At 33.0% G+C, this 22,598-nt stretch overlaps 1 protein-coding gene across 4 annotated transcripts in view; it reads left to right on the top strand.

Moving 5' to 3' along the window:
- LCA5 (lebercilin LCA5) overlaps positions 1-22,598 on the top strand; it is a 44,182-nt gene that overhangs the window by 10,524 nt on the left and 11,060 nt on the right. For 3 of the 4 annotated variants that reach the window (XM_074237375.1, XM_074237378.1, XM_074237376.1), the window contains exons 3-6: positions 14,649-15,169; positions 20,066-20,203; positions 20,937-21,033; positions 22,297-22,421. In XM_074237375.1, the coding sequence (XP_074093476.1) occupies positions 14,649-15,169; positions 20,066-20,203; positions 20,937-21,033; positions 22,297-22,421 (881 nt within the window). The remainder of the gene's footprint in view (positions 1-14,648; positions 15,170-20,065; positions 20,204-20,936; positions 21,034-22,296; positions 22,422-22,598) is intronic. The other variant, XM_074237377.1, reaches the window with a different exon arrangement.

Raw genomic sequence — 22,598 nt, 5'->3', positions numbered from 1 at the left:
TGAATTGTCTGATTTGACTGAATTGTAAAGAATATGGACAAAAAAGGAAGTAGAATATTAGATTGTAGAGTGTTTGAATTCTTGGTAAAGGAGTTTGAAGTAGGGAGCTAACTGAAGATTTGATGTGAAATGCTAAGTCTGTAAAGAAGATTAATACAGTCTCAGGATGAAGGATTGATATTATTGGGAAGAACTGGGATCAAGGAAGGCCACTATTATAGAACTAGGAGAGCATTGTTTGCATTGTGTGTTCAGCTGCTTTAAATAGTAAAGATGTAAAAAAATAGTGTGAATACTCTTGGATATATTGGTATAATGTTTAGATAACTCATGAAAAATATGAAGCTTATGTAAAACTTTTTCTGTACAGAAAAAATAAAATGTAAATATGAAGTAAAAAAAAGTAGGAACTATTATAGGACTAATCTCTGTTGAGCTTGTCACAGTCGGAATAGAGAGAATTGTGAAGTGTGGAGATGTAACCCACACACCTTATTAATTTTGCCTGCAAAAAGTGAAGGACAGGGAAGAACTGGAAGATCACTACCATTTTGAATAAGAATACTGTGTGGAACTGCAGGGAAGGGTGATACCACTAACAGAAGTAGTAACATTGGGGTGGCTAGGTGGCACAGTGGATAGAGCACTGACCTTGGAGTCAGGAGTACCTGAGTTCATATCTGGCCTCAGACACTTAATAATTACCTAGCTGTATGGCCTTTGGCAAGCCACTTAACCCATTTGCCTTGCAAAACCTAAAAAAAAAATTAGTAACATTGTGGGGAGAGGGAGATACAGGTTTATAAGAAAATAAACTCAAATTGAGGCATAGAATTTTAGAATTGAAGGTAATCTTGTGGAGGATGTGTTGTATTAGGACAACTAGCACAGAGAAATATTCTGTAGAGAAATACAGGGTAGGAGTTTAGGAGAAAGGAAAGGATCATCTACATAGAAATGATGAAGCAGTGAGAATATGATTGACACCAATAATAATAAAAGGTGACACATACTGAGTACTCAGTAAATATTGTTGACTGATATTTATGAAGCATTGTATATGCTTGTTCTCATTTGAACTTCCCTGTGAAATAGGTCATGTAGCCTCCTTTTATATAGATGGGTAAACTAAGGGCTAGAGAGGTTGAGTGACTAAGTCATGGCCACATTAATAGTAGTGACCAAAAGAATCTGAGCGTAGGTATCCTGATTCCATATGCAGTACTCTCCTCACTGTACTTCCCTGCCAGATAAGGACATAGCTTTGGAGATGACTGACTTTTAAAAGCCTGGAAGGAGACAAGGAAGGAGTAAGTCCACAAGAGATTCAAGACAGTATCTCTGAAACTCACAGAAAAGTCACTACCTTTAGAAGGAAGAGGTGTCTACATAGGTGAAAGAGAATGAGGATCAAAGAAAGTACTTTAGATCTGGTGCTTAAAAATGTATTGTTTACACTTGAAATTTTCAGAAGAGTATTAGAAAGAGGAAGCCAAATGGCACCTGCATGAAGGAAGGTGGTGGAAGAAATAGGAACATGAATAATAAAGAGAAAGAGAAGGGATAGGAGGGTAACTAGTGTTTGGAGTTTTTTTTAATGTTGAGGGACATGTATATAGGCAGGAGGGAAGAAGCTAGTAGAGAGGGAGAGATTAAAGGTATATTGGGGAAAAGGATAATTGCTCATAGAAGTCCTGGAAAAGATAGGTAGCAATAGGTGCTCTCAGGCAGAAGGATTAGCCTTAATCACTAATGGGAATTAGTCTTCCTGTATGTCAGGGGTAAGGAAGAGAGAATAGATGATCCTGCTGAGAAGTTTTGAAGGATGGAAATTGAGAGAATTATCTTCAGGTGACCTCAATCTTAGTAAAGTAGAAGACTAAGTCCTTCTCTATGAGAGTCAGGATTGTGGCAGGAGCATAAATAAAAACCATTTGGAACAGTTGTTATAAGGAATAAGATAGTAAGAATAGAAAGTTTGTTGGTCACCAATGTGACAGCTTAGCTCAAGTTGCCTACCCATAAGTTTATTGTAGATCTTTATTTCATGGTTAGTTTTTTTACCCTTCAGCATTCATTGGATAATCAGATCACCAGAACTGCCCAGGAATAAAAATGAATATGTCTAAAATACCAAGCATAAGGGAATTTAGAATGATGATGGGTTAGTGGAATATTTAAGGTAATGGATTGTATACCCCAAACTTAATGTAATGAAAAGTAAAGGTAGTGGAAGGGTTAGAATGGGAGAATGGTGATTGAGGACAAAAGACTATAATGGAGATTGAAATCAAGATTAGTATGAGGGAATTGGAGAGTTGGAATAACAGGAGGCTGTGATTGGAGGGTAGAATTTCAAAATATAGCATCTTGGAGCATGAGAGGGAAAGTCAGGTTTCAGAGAAAAGAGAAGTAGAAGGATTATTGGTTGAAAAGTTTAATGTAGCAAAGTTTAAGAAATAAGTAGGGATTCGAAAAGGTATACTAGAATGGGCCAGGGAACTTTGGAGAGGAGTAGAGCTATTTAGCTGTTTATGTTTATGGGTTCAGTTAGAGGTTGCAGGCTGTGTAATAAGTCAGACTTCTTGCACATTTTGGATAGCAAAACATTGGTATCATTATAAATAGGATAAAATGTGTTTTTATAGTTTTTTAATGTTAGCAAAGTGATTTACATGTATTTTCCACATACATTTTCATTTGATCCTTACAACATGTCTGTGAGATAGGTGCTATTTTTATAAATGAAGAATCCAAAGTCAGAGAAGCTAAATGATTTGCCAAAACAGACAGCAAGTATGAGAAACTCTTTATGACTCTAAATCTTGGATTCTATATGCCTACTCTGTGATACCTTTCCAGTTAGCTGACATTTTATGTAGTACTTTCAAATATGCAAATTTTGCATTACCTTACATGAGCCAAAGGTCAAATGATATCTAAGACTATTTAAGCATTTTATAGTTTGAATTCTGGAAGTCAAGAAATATATATTATTATTTTATTTAATTTTGCATTTTTGTGGAATCAGTTATTATAAGATGGAGTATGTGTGTAAACTCAAAAATATGTGCATATATGTATATACATGTACATGGGTAGAAATGGTTCTTGTATGAGTTTGTGGGAGTCAAGATTGGGTGAATATAATCTTACTAATAATTTCCCTTTCCTATTAATAAACCCTCTATATTCCTTTAAAAATATAAGAATAATAGAATTCAGTTTCCATGAATGGTGGCATTGATGGTCTCAGTATTAAGACCTTTTATTTTACAAATAAGGTAAAATACTTACTCCAAATAATGCAATAGATCTTTAAGAGAGGCAGAACCACGATGCAGAAATAGAGTTTAGCCTTAGAACAGAAGGAAATAATTAGGAAGAAAATGTCACCAGTCTGGAATACTGAATATAGATTATGCAGGCAAGTAAGCCTACATAGGTAAATATATCATCAAATAAATTTAATGAGAAAATTAACTATATGATAGAACACTGAAACTAAATTTCAACTAAAACATGGATATAAAGCATTATATATTCTCCTGGAAAAGAAAATTAAATAAAGCCATGTGTGCATCAAGAAAATAATTTGATAAGAAATAAAGCATATAGGAATCATGGGATTATTTTCCTTTTATATGCTTAACTCTTGTATCTACTTTGAAATTCAGGTTTTATAATGATCGTTGTTTTAAAATTTAGAGCCAAGAAATTAGAACTTACTTCACCTCTTCTCTGGACAAAATAATCCAAGTAGCCTCCCACCCCAGTCTCCCCTATCCCTAATTAAGAACTTAAGAAAAATAAAACCATAATCAAAAATTTTAATCATAGCAAATTTCCACAATGTTCATGTCCATAAATTTAGCCCATATTACATGGAATCTTTCGACTCTTTCATCAGGTAAGGGGTAGTATGTTTCATCATATGTTGTCTCGAACACTAGTAGGTCACAATTCTGATAAGAATTTTTTTCCTTTGTTCTGGAAGCTCTTTGATATATACCAAGGGATTTCCATTTTGGGATTTCTTTCAGGAGGTAATTAGTGGATTCAATCTGTTTCTCTCTGATTGTAAGAAATGTGGGTAGTTTATTTTTAAGGTTTTTTGAAATGTGTTATCTTAAGTTTTTTGTTTTCTTGATTGTGGTATTCAGATAGCCATTAATTATTTTTAATTGAAATTATATTTTATTTTTTCAATTACATGTAATGGTAGTTTTTTGAACTGTTTTGTCCATTTGACCTAAACTGGGGTTTTTTTTGGTTTTTTTTAATTTACATTTATTTTTATTAAAGATATTATTTGAGTTTTACATTTCCCCCCCCATCTTGCTTCCCTCCCCCCTCCCCCCACAGAAAGCACTGTCAGTCTTTACTTTGTTTCCATGTTGTACCTTGATCCAAATTGGGTGTGATGAGAGAGAAATCATATCCTTAAAGAGAAGAGAAGTCTAAGAGGTAACAAGATCAGACAATAAGGTATTTGGTTTTTTTTTCTAAATTAAAGGGAATAGTCCTTGCACTTCATTCAAATTCCACAGCTCCTTATCTGGATACAGATGGCACTCTCCTTTTCAGACAGCCCAAAATTGTTCTTGATTGTTGCACTGATGGAATGAGCGAGTCCTTCAAGGTTGAGCATCACTCCCATGTTGCTGTTAGGGTGTACAGTGTTTTTCTGGTTCTGCTCATCTCACTCAGCATCAGTTCATGCAAATCCCTCCAGGTTTCCCTGAAATCCCATCCCTCCTGGTTTCTAATAGAACAATAGTGTTCCATGACATACATATACCACAGTTTGTTAAGCCATTTCCCCAATTGAAGGACATTTACTGGATTTCCAATTCTTTGCCACCACAAACAGGGCTGCTATAAATATTTTTGTACAAGTAATGTTTTTACCCTTTTTCCTCATCTCTTCAGGGTATAGACCCAGTAGTGGTATTGCTGGGTCAAAGGGTATGCACATTTTTGTTGCCCTTTGGGCATAGTTCCAAATAGCTCTCCAGAAGGGTTGGACACTCATGATTTCTTATGGAATAATAGATCCCCATAGCATTCATATATCATAACTTGTTTAGCCATCCTGAGTTGTCTGGACTAGTTCACATCTCCAACAGTAGTACCCAGTTTTCCCACATCCTCTCCTACATTGACCATTTTCCCTTTTTGTCATCTTTGCCAATCTGATAGGTATGAGGTGGTAGCTCATAGTTTTAATTTGCATTTTTCTAATCAATGATTTGGAACATTTTGTCAAATGACTATAGCTTTAATTTCTCCATCTGAAAACTGCTTGTTCATATCCTTTGCCCATTTATCAAATGGGGAATGATATGTAATCTTATATAGTTGATTCAGTTCTCTATACATTTTAGAAATGCATCCTTTATCAGAAACATTAGCTGTGAAAAAATTTTCCCAGCTTTCTTTTTTCCTTTTGATCTTGGCTATATTGGTTTTTATTAGTACAAAACCTTTTGGTTTCAATATAGTAAAAAATCATCCATTTTATAATTTATAATGTTCTCTAGTTCTTGTTTGGGCATAAATTTCTTCCCTCTCCATAGATAGTGTATTTCTTCTTCTCTTAATTAGTCTGTGATATCACCCTTATGGTCCATTAATTCTTAGTGTTTTTTTCTCCTTGACCTGTATTTCAGATTAAATCTTTTGTTTTTGTTTTTGGCTGAGATACCTTGCTTTTCCTTTTTTTCAACCTTTTAACTATTTTAAATAATTGTTGTTTAATGAAGTCATTGACTTTTATTTGTTCATTTTAATTTTCAGACTGTTTGTTGTTTGAACAAAGTTTGTGACCTCTAATGTCTAGTTGTTAATTCTCTTTCCCTTCCATTTTCCAGTTTTTTCCTCTAAAGCCTTCTCATTCCATTTTTATCTCTTACCTCATTTATTCCCAGAATTCTACTTGAATTTGAACACAGATTATGTTTTCTCTGAAGCATTGCTTGATAATGTTTAGGAAATAGTCTTCTCTTCTGCATTTGTGTCTTTAACACCCCTGCCACCAAAATAGATTATAGTTAAGGTTCTTTTTTGTTTGCTCATTCTTCCAGCCTACTCCTTGATTTTGGACTTGATGTTAAATCTGTAGTTTATGATGCTTCTGGAGGGAAAGTGTAGGCTGGTATTGTTGTTGCATTCTTGAGATATTGTTTGTTATTCCAAGATTTTAGGAACTGAAAACTTCTGTTGCTCCCAGGATGTTTTGATTAAGGGTAAAGTCTAATTGCCTCCCTCTGGTATGAGCTCTGAGAGTTTCTGGCCTGGGTTTCATTCTAGGAAAGAGTAGACTGCTATTGTTTCAGTTCCTGTCAAACTGCTGGAAAGTTTTGACAGAGGTATAAGCCCTTTTGGTCAGCAACTCCTACTCTGGTCATTCCTCTGTAGGCTGATCTAGATGCTGGAATTGAGAAATGAATCTGAGTTTGGAGTCTGATCCACCCTCTGTTGCTAGCCTTTGAACTTTTTCCTTTCCCTGTAACACTGAGAAGCAGTATATGCAAAGTGGTAGTAGTGTATATACTGTAGGGAGACAGAGAATAGATTAATTTATTTTCTGTCTTTGGTATCCCTAGCACCTAGCACAGTACCTCAATATAGAGTTTAATTCTTAAATTTATACCAGACTAACCTCATTTTCTTTTTTCATAAGGATCAGGGCAGATATAATTAATGCAGCATACACATTGTTGGAGGGATATAGTTAACACTGAATTTCAGAATCAACATGCAAAAAGATCCTGACTTGCTAGAATGATAAGACTTAAAATTTCATGAAGAGGAATGAGCCTGAGTTCAGTAAAGTCAATTTTACAGACATAAGATGGACATAACATTTCATGGAGGAAAAGTTCCAAGAGGTTTGAGTGAACTGAAGCAAGTATGGTACATATTTGTAGTACAGCAGTGTAGACAAATTATTGTCCTTTTAGGAATTTTAATGAAGTTAAAATTGTCCAGGGGAGGTGATGGTCCTGCTGTATTCTCCCCACTAACCACACCTAATGTATGTACTATGTTCATTTTGGGTACCAACTTTTAAAGTTGGCATTTTCAAATTGGCATAGTTTCCAGAGGAGAGTAACTTGAATGATGAAAGTTTCAAATCCCTGCCTTGCCATAGAGGGATCATTAGAAGGAACCTAGGATGTTATGCTTTGAGAAAATAAGTCTTGGGGCACAGGGGAGATGATAGAAGTCTGTGAAGGACTGCCTTGTAATGGGCCACCTTAGCCTCTTCACCAGAGGTCTTCCAGGAAAGACTGCATGAGCACTGATTTCTAGAGGAGAGGGACTGTGATGACAGCATAAAGTTGAAGAAAATGAATGTTAGGCTGGAGAAATTAAAACTTAGGAAAGACATGATCACTTTCTTTAAGAATTGGACTTGTCCTCCTTGGACCTAGAGGGAATAATGGGAACAATAGAAGTTTGTGGTATGAATTGCAGCTTATTAAATTTTCAACAGTTAAGTTCTTGTTGCTAAAAGTCTCTAAGCAGTCAGTTGTTGAATGATCACAATATAGAATATTATATGGATTTCTCATTCATATATATGTTGAATTAAGATGACTTTGATCTCTTTCAATTCTGTATTTCTGTTTATTCACATGAGTTAGAGTGTTGGCAAGTAGATGGATGTAGTTGGAACAGACAGTTCATGTATATGATAAAGGACCACATAAAGTAGATTGGATCAGATTTTGGAGGCCTCAAAAGTGAGGCTATATATAGTTTTTACTTTATTTTCAAACTTTCACAGTTCCTTCAATTGTCATAGAGAATTGTAGCAGTGATAGATACAAATCTGTTTTTTTTTTGTCTTCTCAATTGGTTGTATAAAGTCTGTGCATTCAGTTGATGGAGAGAACCATCAGTCTTTGCTTCAATTCTAATATTGACCAAAAATATTTCATGGCAAACTGGTTTTATAAATTGAATGCGTTCAGTAAAATATGATGCAGACAATTCTTTGTCTTTCATGGTATAGGGAATATAAAATAATCAGTGAACTACATATAGGCTTCAGTTTTTTAATCTTGTATTGTATTGTTTGATTTTTTAAATGACAGCAGTCATTATAGTAAATTTGAATAGAAAGCAAAAGTATTCATCAAAATTGACAATGAATGACAATGAAATGACATTGAAACATTTATGAATCTAGTTCAGGTACTAAATATGGAACAAATGCAAAAAATGATTATTATTCTCTCTGATTTGCAGATTATATTTATCCTACTAGCTATAAATTTTTGTGCTCTTGTATCCATTTTTAAAAAAATAATGATCCATGTTCTAATGAAATTACAGAGGTATTTGGAAACAAAGAAACTATATGAAAGATAATGACTTATTGTAAATTCAGAAGAATTCTATCTTAAAAATAAGCTGTCTCTTCCAGTATTCCTAAATTATGTGATCATTCAACTTGAAAGAAAAATTATCTGGAGAAAAGTATATTTTTTAAAAAATCAGTCTTGTGTTTTTTGCTATTTCTGTGTATTCTTAACATTTAGCACAGGACCTAGCACATAAGTAATTAGTTCTTGTTGACTGACAAAAATAACTTGAAAATGTAGTAGATAGTAGTTTTTTGAAAAAAAGGAGATAATTAAAACTAGATTTTGAAGAATTAGTACACGTGTTGTATCATCTCTGAAGATAAATCAACCTAGTGAATTATGTGTACCTACAGTGTGAGTTATGGGTATATACAAAGATAAAGCATATAGTAGGCATGTAATGGTACTTATACTATTTGTTGAATTGATTTGAAAACATCACAATTGATGCCCTGGAGGACACTTGAGTTATTTCTTTTGATAATCTTTAGATTTTTAACCTAAAAGCAGATACTTAAACATCGTATGATGACAACTAGAGAATTTCTATAACTCAAAGTTGTATATACATTTTTCTAAGTAAAAATAATTTCTGTATAGTCACTCATGAGCTTTCTGTTTGCTTTTTATTTCTTGTGTCAAAGACAAGTTTTTTAATTTGCTTTTGAGTACCAGTAATACATTAATTTCATCCAACACAGTTGTTGATTGAAAGAATCCCCCAGTAAGGTTACCAGAATATGATTTGTTTTTAAATTTGTTATCATACTTATTCCTTTTGGGCCTAGTGATTTCCAATTTGGGCATCCTATTGATTTCTATGAATTTCAGTGAACCTCAAAGTTGGACTTCATGAATTTGTTCATGGAAAGCCTTATTTCGTGAATGTGATCATTTCTTTTCCTGTGCAGCTGTGAGTACTGCTCTAGTTAAAGAAGCAGAATTTGTGGCCCTGATAGTGTCTCACCAGTATCTTTGTCAACCCCACCCCACCCCCCAAAAAAGGATACAAAAAATCAAACACAATTGAAATAACTGAAAAACAAGGAAAAAATTGAGCTCATCACTTTATTTTCTCCTAGTTTGAAATCTCTGGTTGGTTATTTCCCGTAAATCGAAAGCAAATGATAGAATTATAATGACGTATGTGGTACTGCCAACTAATGATTTGATTGCTGCTGATTCAATTGCAATCACTGGAGTTATCTAAACTAAGAATAGCATGACATAAAATTCTATCCTATGTTGTTGTTTAGTTGTTTTTACTTGTGTCCAACCCCTCATGGGTTTTTTTGACAAAGATACTGGAGTGATTTGCCATTTCCTTCTTTAGCTCATTTCAAAGTTGAGGAAGTTAGATTTGAACTCAATCTTCTTGACTGCACACCCATAATCAGTATTGACATTCCTTTGGGGTTTTTTTTGACCAAAAATGTCAACATTGAAGCAAGTTTTTAGTTTTGCTATGGTTCACATGTTTTGGTGTATTCTATTTGTATTGTATGGATTTATATTAACTCATTTTAAAAATTGAGAATTGAACTAGATAACTGATGTCTAGAAGTTCCCTAGCAATCTTTTGAACTTGCATGAAATATCTTGTGTTGATGTGACATTGTTTTTAAAGATTTTATTTATTTTGAGTTTTACAATTTTCCCCTAATATTACTTCCCTTCCCCCCAGAAAGCAATTTGTCAGTCCTTACATTGTTTCCATGTTGTACATTGATCCAAATTGAGTATGATGAGAGACAATTCATATCCTTAAAGAAGAAACATAAAGTATAAGAGATAACAAGATCAGACAATAAGATAAACAGGTTTTTTTCCTAAATTGAAGGGAATAGTCCTTGAACTTTGTTCAAACTCCACGATTCTTTCTCTGGATACAGATAGTATTCTCCACTGCAGACAGCCCCAAATTGTCCCCAATTGTTGCACTGATGGAATGTGCAAGTCCATCAAGGTTGATCATCACTCCCATGTTGCTGTATATCAGAGTTTGCTAAGCCATTCCCTTATTGAAGGACATTTAGTTGGTTTCCAGTTCTTTGCCACCACAAACAGGGCTGCTATGAATATTTTTTGTACAAGTGATTTTTTTTACCCCTTTTCATCATCTCTTCAGGGTATAGACGCAGTAGTGGTATTGCTGGATCAAAGGGTATGCATGATGTGACATTTTTAACATGAAAATTATCAGACAAGTATTTCACTGTTCTTTTTTCCAAGAATACAATAGGTAGTTAAGGTAATACTTTGCATATGCAAATCATATTATATATACATATTTTATATATACATACATGTATATATACATACAAGTATATATACACTACAGCCATTCTGTCTTCTCTTTCCATCATAAATATTCATCTTCTATTTCATTACTCAAAATTTGGTAAAATCATACATAAAAACATTACTATAAGGACATCTTCAGGTTGAACCGTCCTCTCCCTATTTCTCTGAGGAAATTTCAAGATAAATTTCAAGCAAAACATGTTTTTTTAATAAAAATTTTAAAATCAGTTCATTTGTTTAAAAGATGAATACACACATAAAACATATACATACAAACATACATACTTCAAAGAGGGAAAAGTTTTAAAGATCTTCTTTATACTCAATTTTACCCAAGCAAAATAACTGAAAATGGAAATTTGATGTCAGTTCTTATTCTACCATTCAGTTAAAATACTCCAAAACCTTTATGTGTATGTGAAATGTTTCCCAACACCCCAAAAAAGAATCATTTGAGAAATCCACAATATTTCCAAGAGTTGAACATTTCCTTTATTATTAGATACCAACAAGCTAATTAGTGTTTAGTTCTAGCAAATACGGTTTTACATATGGTAATTCATTTATTTTATTTGATCCTCATAACAATCCTGTGAGGCTGGTGCTATTAATATTTCCATTTTACAAGGGTTTACTTACTTACATATCTTCTATACCTAATCTTGGGCACTAAGAAACTGAGTGCTGCACTCCCTTCTAGTAAGTGAATTTGTCTCTAATATAACTATGCCTTTTATCAGCATATACTTAATTCACTTGGTATCTTTCTCTACAATTCCAATCCCTTTATTGGTCCTTCAGTGAAGGTTTAAACTACTTAACCCCATCCCTACTCCAAGCCTCCATAACAGCAGGTAGCATTGAAAAATTCTGCTAACTCAATATCCTTCAGACCCAACTTATATATTCACTCCCAGTTTATATATATTCACCTTCCTCCAGGTATCCTCTGGAACAGTGATCTAAAGAGTTAGGCACATCTCTTCTTGCTTCCTCCCTTTTCATTTTTTGTGGTACAGTGACTCAGGATGAGCAGGTATGTATGGATTGCAATGTGCCTCAAAGATCTTACAGCTGTCTTTACCCCCAAATTCAACTTTATTCTGAACTGTTCTCTTTTCTGTGAAGGGCAAGGCAATACTTTTCTTCACACAGCAACCTCAGTCTCATTCTCAGGGCCTTATTTGCATACTTAACAAATCTGCATCTTCTGCATCTGTACTTTCTGCCACTTCTCTACTGACAAAACTACTTAACAGTTCAGGACCTGATCACCTCCAGTGAAGACTTAGGAATATAAAAATTCAGGTCTGGTCTGTTAAGTTCCCTATTTATTCCAGGATCAAATATTCCATCTTTATCTTAGCTTTTTCAAAATTTGTTTTTGTATGTTTTATGAACAGTAATTTATAAGTAAATATGCAGTGTTGCTAGGCACAAAAAATTTGTACAAACCTTCCTCTGACCCTCCCCACCACACATCTAGAATGAATTACTAAGAGAAACAAAGTTATTTTTCCCTAGTTTTTTTCCCCCTAAAATGCTCCTTTTAGGGTAAAGGGGTAGAGATGTCAGGAGAGCTAGCAAAAGGATCCAGTGATTTTAGTGCATCAGTTTTTCTTGGTATATAATTTTGTTTAATTTGGGGATCAGACCTGTGATTTCATTAGCAAAATTGTACATATCTTCTATACAGTTTTAAAAGAGCCTTACAAAATTGCCTGGGGGAAACTGATTCAGTGACTTGCACAGAATCTCAACAGCCAGTTTGTGTTTGAAATAGATCTTAAAACCGGATCTTCCTGATTCTAAGATTTACTCTCTATTTTGTCAGAGTATCTCTTGGGTATATGTCAGTAAATACTGATTGAACTAAAATTTCAAATCTTATATGCATAGATATTCTTGTCACTCTGTCTTTTTATGCTTTCACTTCCATAATCCTCTGAGCTATAATGGTAATGAATACATCACCTTTAATTTCTTTTTTTTTTAAGGCTGGTGAACAGTTTAATAAAGAATCATATTTTCTGAATACCCAAATTATGTAATCGTGAACACAACTTTTGGAATGAAATCTTTATGAATTGTATTTTTTTAATTTTAGAAAGGTTTTATTTATTTTTGAGTTTTATAATTTTCCCCCAATCTTGCTCCCCCCACCCAGCCCCCAGAAGGCAGTCTTTGTGTCATTCCCATAGTATGCATTGATCTAAGTTGAAGGTGATGAGAAAGAAATCATATCCTTAAGGAAGAAACATATAGTGTAAGATATAGCAGAATCATAACATTTTTTAAAAATTAAAGGTAATAGTCTTTGGTCTTTGTTCAAACTCCCTAATTCTTTCTCAGGATACAGATGGCATTCTCCATCACAGATATCCCAAAATTGTGCCTGATTGTTGCCCTGTTGGTATGAGCAAGTCCATTAAGGTTTTATTTTCTATTAGTTTCAAGTATATGGTTATAGGTTTTAAAAAATGAAAGAAAATTTTGCTTCATTAGTTGTTTTTATGCCATTAGTTCCATTCATTTTAATACATATGCATATGTTCTAGTAAAATTTTTTTAGAAAGCTCTGTTATGTAGTCTTACATAATTTAACTCCTAGCATTTCACTTTTTCCCTACTTACTTGTTTAAATTGTATCTGATTCCAGCCTTAGTGACCCCAGGGCAACCCAGGGAAATGGGAGAATTTGCATTTTCAGTCTGCTTTATGACCTGGAGTATGTTTCCCTCTGGAAAACACTTGTCACCTTGGAGATGATTCTAAACCATAGCAATTTAACAGATACCTCTCTTAAAGAGATAGATACACCATAGACTGAAGCCTGAGATTCCTTTTTAATTGGTATATATTCCAGACATCTTGCCTTCTATTTTGCTATAGTTGATCTAATGACTTTGAGTCAGCATTACATGAATCCATTTTGGGAAATAATATAATTAAAGTAAATTGAAATTATTTGTCCATGTTTTTTCATTGACTGGTTGATTTATGATAAATAGATGTAGAAGGGTGGTCGATGGATGTTTTGGGGCTCAAATTTACACCAAGGGAACCCTGAGAGAAACCATTTAATTTTGAATCATTGATAATATATTTTTTTAAGGTTTTTTTTTTTTTTGCAAGGCAAATGGGGTTAAGTGGCTTGCCCAAGGCCACATAGCTAGGTAATTAGTAAGTGTCTATGACTGGATTTGAACCCAGGTACTCCTGACTCCAGGGTTGGTGCTCTATCCACTGTACCACCTAGCCATCCCGATAATGTATTTTTAAAAGTATTTAATAAAAGTTATTAATTCATACAGATTTACAAAAACTTTCATCGATCATATCTTATCAAAAATTGGTCTTAATGACTTCCATGGGTTTGCTTTTTGTTTTGTTTTTGCTTAATTTTTCTGGTAGAAGTGAGGTATATAAACCTAGATTTTTTTGTTCTTGTCACAATTTATAAATTGGTTAAATCTAAAACTACTTCTTTTTTGCTAGAACAAGAAACTGATGATTATGAAAGGCAGGTTTGGATATATTGTGATATCACCAATTTGTCACCAGAAAATCATGTATTGGCACTTTGCCTGGTGATTCTGGAGCATTATGGTACCTCGCTGAAATGGGAAGGACCCACACCCATAAGGCCAAGAACTCCCATAGCATCCAGGTCATCACCAGAAGACGTGTTTCCATTAAATCAGGCTATAGGGTGATAATAGTTTTGGAAAAGACTGTGAGAAATGTTTTCCTCATTATAATCAACATAATGTGCATGTCATTATTATGTCATCATTCATTTGATACCATGGTCTTTTTCGATTAGAAAGAATGATCAATCAGAATAACAATAATATTAAGCAATAGCAATTCTCCAGAAAGAACATTTTTAGAAATATATAATATAATTTCTATAATTAATACTGTACGCTGTAAAACAATGTGCTGTATATTATTTCTTTTTAGGCCTTAGAATATTCTCTAAGTTTCCACCAAATAGAAGAGGATTTCGATTGGGAAATAGCAGAATCAATAGGGTGCCTTCTCAGAAGGATATTGATCTTCTCACCAAACGGGTTCTTTCTACCAGACTGTTGAAAATCAATGAGCTGCAAAATGAAGTGAATGAACTCCAGTTCAAATTAGATGAGCTGCTAAAGGAAAACAAGGCTTTGAAGAGACTTCAGTACAAACAGGAAAAAGCCCTGAATAAGTTTGAAGATACAGAAAGTGAAATCTCACAACTTGTAGTCAGACATAACAATGAGATTAAGGTACTAAAAGAACGCTTAAGAAAATCTCAAGAGAAAGAACGGTTAACTGATAAAAAGATAAAAGACACAGAGAGTGAACTTGTTAAGACAAAATCTTCTTTAAAGAAACTGAGAAAGATCTCTGAAGCTAAACATCTACCTGAACGAGACGAACTAGCAAAGAAACTAGTCTTAGCAGAGAACAAATTAGATGATACTGAGAAAAAAATTAAGGTGAATTTTAAAAAACCTCTTCTAATTATATTGTCTTTTGCTGCTTTCCCATTAGGCATTTAATAATGTACTCTGTTTAAAATCATTTTCTGTTTAACTGAGCCTTTGATAAATGAAACCACTTTTAATTGTTTGTAGGAAGTTAGAGAGAATCTCAGATAAATATAAAAGGGAAATGTGCAGAATAAAACTGTCCAAAATGTTATTAGATCAGCTCTTATGAGAAGTGAATTACTTTTTGGTTCTGTCAAGTCATTCTTGAAATGAACTCTGGTCTTTCATGTATTTAATTCCTGGTGTATTAAGGAAAAAATTCCATAGGAAGAATCCTAGATGAATAAGTTACTGTACCTGAAGTCATGACGACATGAGTTCAAAATCAGCTTCAGACACATAGTCAGCTATGCGATCCCACTAGACAAGTTAGTTAACCTGCCCATTTCAATGTCAATTTATTCATAAAAAGAGATAACAATAACCTCCTTACATGATTATTGTGAGGATAAAAAGAATAATATTTGTAAAGTGCTTCCCTTAAAGTGTTATTATAATAATTATTGTTGCTATCTTGTGAATTTCTAGATTAGTTTCTTCAAATTATTGCTTTTAGGCCAAGACCAAATCAAATTTAAGACTTTTTTTTTAAAAAAAGCAGCTTTTTTTCCCCACAGTGATTTTTTTTTGGAAAATTTTCCAAAAAAAGCAATGTTATAATTGGAGGTAGCATTTCTAATCAAGGACTCTTACCTAAAAAACAATTAACATAGAGCTTGAAAGGCCTTTAGAAATAATCTAACCTAATATCCTTATTTTATAGGAAATTTCAGCAAATAAATAATAGGTGTCATCTATAATATTATGAAAATGAAGATGTAATAAGTCATTTAACATAGTAAAATTGTTCTCTAACTTGTGTATATATATAATCTGTATCCACCCAGTGCAGATTAAGTATTGAATAAATTTTGAATTAAGTTGAATGTTTTTTAAGTTTTAGAAAGGTTTTATTTTGAGTTTTACAATTTTTCCCCGTTTTGCTTCCCTCCCCCCACACCCCACAGAAGACAGTTTGCTAGTGTTTACACCATTCCCATAGTATGCACTGATCTAAGTTGAATGTGATGAGAGAGAAATCATATCCTTAATGAAGAAATAAATAGTATGAGATATAGCAGAATTACATAATAAGCCAAAATTTTTTTAAATTAAAGGTAATAGTCCTTGGTCTTTGTTCAAACTCCATAATTCTTTCTCAGGATACAGATGGCATTCTCCGTCACAGACACCCCCAAATTGTACCTGATTGTTGCCCTGTTGGTATGAGCAAGTCTATTAAGGTTGATCTTCACTCCCATGTTGCTGTTAGGGTGTACATTGTTCTTCTGGTTCTGCTCATCTCACTCAGCATCAGTTCGTGCAAATCCTTCCAGGTTTCCCTGAATTCCCCTCCCTCTTGAGTTCTAATAGAACAATAAGTGTTCCATGACATACATATACCACAGTTTGTTAAGCCATTCCCCAATTGATGAACATTCCCTCAGTTTCCATTTCTTTGCCACCACAAACAGAGCTGCTATGGACATTTTTGTACAGATGATGTTTTTACCCTTTTTCATAATCTCTTCAGGGTATAGACCTAGTAGTGGTATTGCTGGATCAAGGGGTATGCGCATTTTTATTGCTCTTTGGGATGAACTAGACATTCCTCTTTTGAAAAAATTTACTACCTCCTCACTTTCTTCAGAATTGTAAGTAAAGCCACTCAGTATAGACTAAAGCAGTGTTACTTAGAACTAAGTGCTGTCATGTCACTAATTCTTTTCCTTCACTGCTAAAATCATTTGTTCTGCCATTGTTAATTTTAGCAACTCTATTAAAAATGATTGGAGGCCTAAATGTAATAGTGCCTTATTACCTTTTTCAAAGTCCAGTCTTCCTCTCCTACTTATTCTAAAATAAAGCCTAATTAGAACATCCCATCAAAATGTCTCTAAATCCATAGCTAAATTTCTTAGTAATATGTTCCAAGATTTATTCAACAGATATTTATTGTGGAACAAAATATGCAAAATTTCTTAGTACTTGACAATCTGCCAGTGTTAACTTCATGGGGAGGCCATAATAATTAACCATAAATAACCATAATAATCAACACAAACTTAAAAAGCAGCTAAAAAATTTTCTGAGAACTCCAAGATTTTTTATAAGAAAGTAACTTCATCTATCTATGTCCTGTTGCTTTTTTCTGTGAAGAAATTACCAAATGATCTATAAAAACAACAAAAAAATGAGCAAAAGGTCTTGATAAGGTTAAGCTAAGGGCTATTATGATTCAGTAAAATCTCATTCATATAAACCCTGAAAGTAAGTTTTTCAATCTCTTAGAGAGAGAAGCACAGTGCTATGGGCAGAATGCTTAATTTTCTTCATATTCTGACTTTTTTTTATTTGTTATGTGAACTTGATCAGGCTGTTTAACTCCTTTGGGTCCCATTCCTTCATACATAAAATTAAAAGTTTGAATTCAGATTTATTCTAGGGTCCCTTTCAGTTCTAAGTTTATGATTCTAAGCAAATTAACAAAATAAACCATATAATTTTTAATGGCTTTTTATCAAACCCTAAACAGGTATTCATTTACCTAGAATCTAGTGATTAAGCAATTATAAATACTTTAAAATTATCAAAGTGGTCTACTAAGGACCATATATTAAGTAGTACTTTGCTAATCTAGATTTAATAATTGTAGGTGCTTAAAAGTAATTAAACTGAAATCCTTTTAAGGTATTCAGAAAATAATATTTTTTACTAATTGAAATTGGCCTTCCTCTCAATCTTTATCAGTTTTAAAAACAAGTGAGAAAATTATAGACAAGAGAAAAGTTGATGAACTGTAAACAAAATATGCCATTATGATATCATAATTTATAGAAATTTGTGTTATTAATATTATATATTTTTGTCATTTAGAAATCCCTGTAATGGGACTCAGTCTTAATAAAACTGCTTTTGTTCTTGTTAGTGGTGTGTTTTTAAATGTGATTATAGCTAATAATGGAGTGATTTTATAAAATTATACTAAAACAAATTCACCTGTCAGATTTTTTTTTACTTAAATATCACTTTTGTACCAGTGTTTAAAGTTCCTTTAAATTAAATCCCGGAATTTTAGAGTTAGAAGAGAAAATTTGTATTTAAAAAGAAACTTAGAAGAGAACATTTAGTAAATCATCATGATTTAATAGATTAGAAAGTTTAAGGACTATAGACCCTGATAGGAGGTACGTTAGTGGCACAAATGGGACTAGAAAGAACTTAAGATTTCCTAATTCCTAGTATAATACTGTCCACACTTTTGTAATAGTGCTCCATTTAAGATCCTCAATATAAAGTTTTGACTGTTCAAAATAATGTATTTGTTTTTTTTTCTAAAGACAGCATAAAGTGAAATAAAAATCTATTGGTCATTTGGAAGTCAGAATATTTTACTCTGTCTTTCGTTTTCTAACATCTACTGATAGCATAACCTTTGAAGTCATTTAATTAGATCATTGATTTAGAAATGGAAAAGACCCAGAGATGAACTTGATCCAGTGCTCTCAATTTATAGATAAGGAAACTGAGGCTTAGCTGAAATTCTAAACAGGAACCTCAGATTTTAACTTTTTTTTTCCAGGTATTTCTCCCAGACTCAGTTTGCCTTATCTTGAAAGAAAAGATAATATTTAGAGTCAAATTGTTTCTGGGATCAAATGAATAAGGGTGACCAAAACTGGGCATAAAGAAAGTGCTACATGGGTTTAAATTGTACAGCTTGTTTTGTAACTAAGTGTTTTCAAAGTAATTGAAAAGTTCCAAAATTAAATATTTTTAATGATGTCTTTTGCATTTGTTTAGACTTTTAGATTTTATCCTTTATAAAAAGAGGCTTTTCCCTTCAGCCTAGCTTATGTCCCAGTTATCCCAAAATTTAAGTTTAGTTGATAGCAAATATATCTTACTAAATTCTAGAAGCTATTTTTTGTTTTCATATTAAATGTAAAACTGTAATCACTTTTCTCTTTTGGTAATATAGAAAAGGAAAGGCAAGCAAATTGTTCTGACTGATAACTGCATAAATCTTTGTATTCAACTTGACTAGCCTTGTATGCTTTCATGACATAAATTCCCTACTGCTTAGACTACTTCTCTGAATGTCCCTTTCTCTGTTAGTTTTCTTCCTTCTTTCTTTCAGGATCTAATCCTAAATTTCCTTCCATTGCTTGTCTCCATTCTAAAAGAACAATGGATAAGGAAGTTACTCTCTTCAGTAGAAATGGAGATTAGGAGAAAATGTGAATGTTAAATTATGTTTCTTGATTTTTTTTAACAGAAAGAAAGGTGTGTTATTTTGTTGATACTTTAAACCAATTAAGTACATGAATCAGTTTTTTAATTCATAAACTGCATTTTTGAATACTGCTCAAATAACTTGTTATTTTTTAATCTTAGAAATGCTTTAGTACTATATACCTTTTGGATACAAAATATTGTTTCAACATTGCTATCAAATTATTTTCAACAGAACATTTCTTTTCCCTGCCTCCCAAATTTTCACCTGCCCACAAAACTTAACATCTTTAGTCCCTCCTACTATAAACAATATAAATTTTGGGCTGATACATACTTGCACACAAATTCTCCCCAAAATAGGAAAAATATAATAGACAAAACTGACTTAATCTGGATAGTTTTTCCTTGATTTCACTTTAAGGCCCCAGCTTGTTAGTACAAAATGATTTATGTGTTTACTCAGCAGATAAAGGATTGTCATTTTAGGGTGATGTTAAAAGTGGTAATTCACTAAGAGATTCCTTTTTAAGTAAAATTATTTTTCTCATTTTATACATATTACAGGAGCTGACAAAAAATCTTGAACTAAATACTAGTAGTTACCAACGACAGTTACAGACAGAAAAGAAAAGGACACATGAAGCTCAGGAAGAAAATAAAATTCTCCAAAAGGAGCTGCAACGATTATATCAAAAACTGAGGGTGAGTTTTCCCCCTTTTTATCATATTTCTAGAACTACTTGCCTTTTGTTGTTGTTAGTAACTACTTTATTTTTATTTGGAAAAAGCTGTTAGTATATGTTTACTAACTTTGGTTTTTATGAAAATATAGTGTAGTCTAATAGTGAATTATTAATATTCTGTTACAAATATATTGCCATAATCAACTACAAGAAAATTTATAATATATTCAAAAAATTAAAATACCTAGTCTCTTTCTAACATATCTTCATAGGTATAGTAGACTCTCATTTCTTATGAGTAATATACCATTTCTAAAAAGAAAACAAAATTTTTTTTTGCTAGAGAATTGTTGCAAATATCATTCTGAAAGCAAAAATACTAATATATTAGACTGATTTTAAGCTTAATATATGGTTCTGTTTCAGAACTGTTTATTTAAACTGGAAAGAATTGTTTGCTTGCCTCCCCATCCCAATTTCTTAAGATTCATGGGATTGTCAAGAAAAAAATTTGGAAAATGACAATCCTGAGATTTGCAATGAGGAGGGGGAAAGATGGGGAAAGAGATACAATATTCTTCCATTTCTCTGAACTTCTAGAGCATAAGGTTCAAAAGGTATTCCTTTCTCTTAACTAAATTGGAATTTGAGGTTGAGTGAGGCAGATATCAAATATAGGGAATTTTTCTTGAATAACTGAGTTATGATGGAGATTTCAAACTCTTAGCTAATTGTACTGGCTTAATTTTCAGGAAAAAGAGAGAGAACTGGAAGTTAGAAATATTTATTCTAATCGTAATCAGAAGAAAACACCTAAAAGAGAAAGAGATGCCTCTCCAAAAAAAACTGGTACAGTGAATATTTTTAATTATGAATTGACAGGTCTAGGGGCCAGGATAGAAGGGTAATCTTTAATTCCAGAGTGAAATACAAAGCCATATCATAATCTTAAAGTTTAACTTAAAAAGTAAGAAACTGACTCCAGCATTGTAAAACTGGAGGAAGAACTCTAATTTCTCTGCACAAAAATTTCCCATTTCCCCAACTATAAAGTGTGCTTAAAATGTGTTTCCTGTCTACATCAAAAGGTTGTATCAAAGGTGATAATAAATGTGTGAGTCCTTGGAAATTTTAAAGTTGTATACAAATATAAGGTTGCACTATTACTGCTGCTGTTAGTAAAATTTTAAATTCTGCGTTATAATTTTAGTTTATCCTTTACTATATTTTTGAAGCCTTGTTAAAGGTTTTCCTTTAGATGTTTTTCACAAAAATTCATTAAGGTGAACTAGATAACTTGTTTTCCAAAAATTCAAATGTTTTTCCCTCTCTTAAACACTGAAAATCGAGAAGCATAAATTAAAACATAAGTTGAATTAACGTAGTCATAATTCCCAACCCCTCACACCCCAGCATACCTTCCAAAACACCTTTGGGAGCTGTATAGCTAATTGAATTACCTTGCTTTTACAGAATTCTGAGTAATAGCTTCATACATCACCAGACTATTTCACAAAACCCTGGTTTTCTGTGTGATGTCAATAAGGGTTCCATGAAATGGAGTGGGGGTGGGGGAGAATACTGAAGTAGCAATATTATTCCCATAATACAATATATTTTGTATGTATAAAAAATACTACATGAACTGGTTTGAGAGTATGAAAATACATGTTATTTCTTTTAGTCCACTGTATGTTTCCCATGTCAACCTTTCTGTTTATCCCAGTGATATTTCTTAAATATAGACATTGGTTTCCCAATATATTTCAAGCAGCAGTAGAGTGGATAAAAAGCCATCCTTAGAGTCAGGAGAATTAGAGCCCACATTCTGATTCTGACATGCATTACCTCTATTACTGTTGGCAAGTCACTTAACCTGTCTGTGCTTTAGGTACTAATTTAGAAGCTGATACATTGCAGAACAAAACTTGGTTTCTGTACATTATAGAAACAGTAGTTGGACTGCATTGGAGGAAGGCATTTTCTCATTGGTGGTTCTGTATTGTGTCTGGGCCCAGTTCTAAACTCCATAGTGTTTCATGGCTACATTAATTGGGGAAATACTAACTATAACAGATTTTAAAACATTATTTGGTTATAATTTTTTTTTAGCATCTGTGGGCCAAAAAATTAAAGGAATATATAGCACAAAAGGAGTACAAACTGGTGAATATTGCAAAGAAGACGAGCTTTTGTCATCACTAGGTTTTGTTTCTCAAGGAGAACATCTTAATCTGGTGAGTTTAACAATTCTAGAACCAAACTTTAGGCCCCACTCACTCCTAAAAATAAAGGCTGTGTTAAATTTTCTGAATGTGAAAAACAATGCCAGTATTCTACCTTTCTGGAGCCAAGTCAGGACTTAGGATCTATTTTTTTTTCTTTAAAATTTTATAGTCTTATTAGTATCTTTG

This window comes from Macrotis lagotis, chromosome 5 (genome assembly GCF_037893015.1).
Source record: "Macrotis lagotis isolate mMagLag1 chromosome 5, bilby.v1.9.chrom.fasta, whole genome shotgun sequence".
Classification (NCBI taxonomy): Eukaryota; Metazoa; Chordata; class Mammalia; order Peramelemorphia; family Peramelidae; genus Macrotis; species Macrotis lagotis.
This window is presented reverse-complemented; position numbering and strand designations above follow the sequence as displayed.